This window comes from Toxorhynchites rutilus, chromosome 3, assembly GCF_029784135.1.
Source record: "Toxorhynchites rutilus septentrionalis strain SRP chromosome 3, ASM2978413v1, whole genome shotgun sequence".
NCBI classification, from domain to species: domain Eukaryota; kingdom Metazoa; phylum Arthropoda; class Insecta; order Diptera; family Culicidae; genus Toxorhynchites; species Toxorhynchites rutilus.
This window is the reverse complement of record NC_073746.1, coordinates 175,207,916-175,213,520: the sequence shown is the minus strand read 5'-3', so window position 1 is coordinate 175,213,520 and position 5,605 is coordinate 175,207,916. Positions and strand designations below refer to the sequence as shown.

Below are 5,605 nucleotides of genomic sequence, written 5' to 3'. Positions count from 1 at the left end.
ACATGATATAGAGCCATTTCACTATGGTAAATGGTACATGGTCCGCTATGACTGCATACTACGAGGAGTTTTCGTTGATCAATCATAACAATTTCGATCCGTTATTCCTGCTGTATGCGTGATTTTCCAAATCTGATCAATGTGGTATGTGGATTACATAATGCTTAACCAAATGTAATCAATAACTCGAAATTTTAAATTTTGCGACATGGTCCCCTCTGACTTAACACCGACCATTTGTATGGCAGCTCTCTCTTAGAGAGAAGGGTGGAGTGTCTAACCACCGTAAAAACAATTACACCCATACCTCGCTTTACGGCCTAGATACGTTCCATGAAACTCGGTTGCAAAGCGAAAAGCCTATAAGAAATCAGTTATTCTAATACGAATTCATACAAATTCAATCGTATCGGTTCCAAATTTGTTTAATAAGTAACATGGTTTATCATTCAAAATAAATTTTATCTTTCTATTATATTTAAAGCAAAAATACATTTATAACAAGTACATAAATTTGTCCATAAAATAGCAACAGACTCCATAATCCAACAATTATCTTTAAACAAAATTAAATGTTACATGAAATATGTGAATGTATATTAGAGGGCTAATGAAATAGACACCTCTTATTTTCAAACGGGATTTTCCTAAAAATGTTGATTCTCACGAAAAACTACCACCTCAATCGCAAACTCAAACTCAAACTTTAATGGCTGTGCGACACAAGTAAATGAAGTCCGATTGGGCTGATATTTTGCACTAGGTAGTTTTTCGAGGGAATCAACATTTTTAAGAAAGTTCCGTTTGAAAATTCGAGATGGTCATTTTCATTGGCACTCTAATATAAGCCTACCTAGATATATCGAAATCCAAAAAAAAATTTTTTTGGCCGTTATAGCGGAACATTTTAGGCCGTAAATCGAAAACGTGCCTTAATTGAAGAGGGCCGTTGTAGCGAAATGCCGTATAACAAGCGGCCGTATAGCGAGGTATGGGTGTATTGCACCCTAAAACCTCCACATGCCAAATTTGGTTTCATTCGCTTGATTAATTTTCGAGTGATGCAGAAATTCGTGTTTCATTTATATAGTAGTTAGTAGTTTTCGAGTCCATAAGAATCAGACAGACAGAAAGACAGACAGACATCACTCCATTTTTTTAAATAGAGGAAAAGCGGTTAAAATGAACACCCTAAGGAATATGCCAATTTACTTTGTCCACATACTGCTACAATTTTCGTTCTTTGAAGAACAACTAACTGTTGTTCAAGATATAAAACGGTTTTTATTATAAAAATAAAAATAGTACACTTTTCATTGAAAGAAAATAAGATGTAAAATCGAGCATTTTTTATCGTGTGGTTAAAATGATCACATGGTGGTGGTAAAATGAACAAATACACATATCATGCTATATGGGATAGATTTATGCGTTGTTCCTTATCTAAATTTGTTTAAAACATTATTGCATTACATTATTTAAACATTATTACATGTATGAATCAAGCTCAACAAGCAATCTGTCGCTCAACGATATTTGCTACATCGGTCCGACAGTTCAGCCACCTTTTCTCGCCACAAGCTTAAATTTTCGGATGCCCAAATACGTTTTTACAGCTGATGTCGAAAAAATGTATCGACAAGTCAGGGTGCACAAGCTAGATCGCACGCTGCAACAAATATTTTGGAGGAAATCTCAGAGCGAATCATTGAAAACCTACCAACTTAAAACCGTTACTTACGGTACAGCATGCGCACCATTCCTCGCCACCCGTTGCTTGAACCAGCTCGCGGATGACGAACAGTATCATTTTCCGTTGGCAGCTCGACTACTAAAGAAATCCTTCTATGTTGACGATTGTTTGGCTGGAGATGACGATAAAGATAGAACAATCGAAAGCTGTAAGCAACTAATTCAACTACTTGCTTCTGGGAACTTCTTGCTCAGGAAATGGAGCTCGAATGATTCAGAAATCCTTTCCCACATTCCGGAATATCTCCGTGATAACCGAGATGATCTTGAAATCGACAAATCTAGCTCGGTCAAAACCCTCGGATTAATTTGGCATCCACTCTTTGATTCTTTTGGATTCAAGGTTCCACTACTTTCACCCTCAATACCAATCACGAAAAGGATAGCACTTTCGGAAATGTCCAGGTTGTTTGATCCCATGGGACTTGTGGGAGCAGTAATCGTGTCCGCCAAAATCTATTTACAGTCCCTGTGGTCGAATTCGTTTACTTGGGATGAGGAGTTACCACTCGGCTATCAAAACTGGTGGGAAACCTTTAGGAATGAAATTCAAGTGCTTTCGACCTTGAAAATAACTAGAAGAGTACTTATCGACCAGTTTGTCCAACTTGAACTGCACTGTTTTGCAGACGCCTCCGAGAAGGCGTACGGATGTTGCCTGTACGTTAAATCGATCGACAAAGGTGGAAATGTAGCTTGCAACCTCCTCATATCAAAGTCCAAAGCATCCCGCTATCGAAACAGTCAACTCCACGACTTGAATTGTGTGCAGCTGTCATGGCTGCTCAACTAGCCGACACGGTAAAGAAAAATACTGAACTTTCTTGCTCGATCACTTTCTGGTCTGATTCAAGCATTGTGCTTCATTGGATAGCTTCATTATCTTCAACATGAAAAATGTATGTGTCCAATCGGATCGCCGAAATTCATCGGCTCACTCATGGAAGCGAATGGCGATATGTTCCGTCAGAGCAAAATCCGGCTGATCGTATATCTCGCGACATTTCTCCTGCACAAATAATAGACGATCAACTCTGGTGGCATGGGCCACCATTCCTAATGGAAGAGAAAGTTCATTGGCCTACTAATATAATCGAATTATCGCCACTACACCATTGCATTCGAAATAAAGAAATTCGGGGAACCGTATCGTTGGTCACAACCTCGCCTCCCCTAATACTTTCTCTGATCAACAAATATTCGGTTTTGTCTAGTCTCAAACGAACGCTCTCATGGATTCGAAGGTTTGTTTACAATTGCCGCACAAGATCTGAAAACAGATTAGTCGGTCCGCTCAAACCGAAAGAATTAGACGGTTTACTAAAACTGCTGGTGAAACAAGTTTAACAAGATTCCTTTTCGTCAGAAATTGCTTTTTTGCACCGATATCCTGGACCTGTGCAAAGGAATTTTTTGTTTAAATCGTCTTTGAAAAAACTCAACCCTTTCTTAGATGTAGAAGGGCTATTGAGAGTACATGGGCGCTTGGAAGCGTTGGACGCTCCATTCGACACTCGACATCCCATCATACTTCCAGCGAAACATCATTTGACTCACCTGATTGCCAAGAGAACTCACTCATTGACACACTACACTGTAGACCACAAATGCTTCTCAATACTCTACGCCAGCGGTTTTGGCCCATTCGAGGCAGAGATTTAGTGAGAAAAGTGGTTAACAAATGCCTGATCTGCTTCTCCTGCAAACCGAAGAGCATCCAACAACTCATGGAATCATTACCGGCAGCGAGAGTGACTCCGTCGCGCGCGTTTCTGAAGTCCGGCGTGGACTATTGCGGTCCGTTTTACGTTCGCCCGCCAAGTCGTCAGGGCAATTCTCTGAAAATTTTCGTTGCAATATTCGTTTGTATGGCCTCCAAGTCTGTCCATATCGAAATGGTGTATAGCCTGACGTCGGGTTCGTTCTTAAGTGGTTTGAAACGCTTCGTGGCACGTCGCGGTCGCGTAACTGACGTGTACTGCGACAATGCACGCACTTTTGTTAGTGCGAATCGTCAGCTGCAAGAGCACAAACAGCTATTCGATGAGCTGCACCGTTCTGAAGATCTCACACACAAGTGCACCAAAGTGGGAATTAACTTCCACTTTAATCCAGCTCGGTCTCCGCCCTTTGGAGGGTTGTGGGAGGCCGCCGTTAAGACCTTCAAGCACCATCTGTATCGCATCATGAAGGATACTCTCCTCACTATCGAGGAACTCAACACCTTGATTACCCAGATTGAAGGAATCATGAATTCAAGGCCTCTCACACCCCTGTCATCCGATCCTTCTGACGTTGTTGCTCTCACTCCGGGGCACTTGTTAGTTGGAGAGCCGTTATTCCAGATTCCTGAGCCTGATCTCTGCGAAACTCCTATTAATCGCCTCACTTCTTTCCAGAAAATGCAACAGAAGATTCAACATTTTTGGAAAGTTTGGTCTAGTGCGTATGTTGGTCAACTTCAAGATCGACAGAAATGGCCGATGGCTCATCCAGACATCAAAATTGGAACATTGGTACTGCTGAAGAACGAATCAACTCCCCCAATGAAGTGGAATCTGGGCCAAATCGAAAGCGCCTTCCCTGGCAGGGATGGTTGCACAAGGGCCATCCAGGTTCGAACCGCAAATGGAAGTTACCGACGGGCAATAACGGAAGTCTGTCCTCTACCGATCGACGATGTCATCGAGGTTAACAGATCCACCAGTGCAACTTCGTCAATCCTAATTGACCAAAACCGAAACATAGTTAGATAGGATTCATCTTTGAAAGTTCCTTTCAACGGAGGCCGGTATGTTGCGGCAGCCCATTAGAAACTAAATTATTCGATATATTGCCTATTCCTATTCCCAATTTAAAATCACATTGTGGTACTAGATTACACTGCGAGGGAAATATTTCAAAAGTGAAATATTACAACAGAAGCTACTCTCACTACACATTTACTCTCCCGATATAAATCGCCGAATAATCAAGAAAATTTATAAACCTCAAGGGAGATAATTTATTGTATCCGGTACCAATTCAGCATCCAGTTTAATAAAGATCATCTTCAGAACACGACGTGTTTGAGTCAACCCTTTTTTTTATATACGTTGGCATCCATCCAGAAGGATCTACTTTGGATTAAATCCATCTAGTTGAATTACAACCAACCATCTAGGACACGTTCCAGTTTTCTATCCACTCCAAGGATAGTTTCCGCGGCTAAGATCCGGAACAGTTGTGAATTTTAAAAAAAGTAATTTTTTGAAAATAAAGGGAAAAATGATTTTTCGGACCATCGGGCAATTTCGAAAAATCATAACTCAATAACACAAAATAACGCATCTTTGAATTTTGGATATGTTATCTAAAAAAAATCTGATCTTTCAAGAAAAAATATTTAAAGATATAGCGCCCTTGGTCCCGAGACAATTTAAACTATTAAAAAGTATGTTTTAATAGTTTACATAATCAATCAATAATTACGAGACCATAATCCAAAATTTCTGCAGATATGTATTTTTCGAAAAGAGGCTAGCTAATTGGCTTTAATTTGATATGTCGATTATCTGAATCGGTGCAGTAGTTCAAAAGTTATGAATTTAAAACAAAATATTTTTGGAAAGAAGGGGAAAAATAATCTTTCCGACCACCCTAAAATGCGAATGGTCACCCATTGAATTTGATATATAGATCATCTGAATCGGTACAGTAGTTCAAAAGAAATGAATTTAAAAAAAAAAAGTCAGTTTTGGAATTTTGATTATTTGAGCAACCCTTAATTGGAAATGATCACACTAATGATAAAAAATACGGGTCTAATGTTTTACGATAAAGAACAAAACTACCACTTTTCACGAAAATCTCA

At 39.7% G+C, this 5,605-nt stretch overlaps 1 protein-coding gene across 1 annotated transcript; it reads left to right on the top strand.

Annotated features, from left to right (window-relative positions):
- The first annotated feature begins 1,630 nt into the window (after window positions 1-1,630).
- On the top strand, window positions 1,631-2,545 carry LOC129773674 (uncharacterized). Its single transcript, XM_055777320.1, has one exon. The coding sequence runs from the start codon at window positions 1,631-1,633 to the stop codon at window positions 2,543-2,545; it is 915 nt and encodes a 304-aa protein (XP_055633295.1).
- The last annotated feature ends 3,060 nt before the right edge of the window (window positions 2,546-5,605 follow it).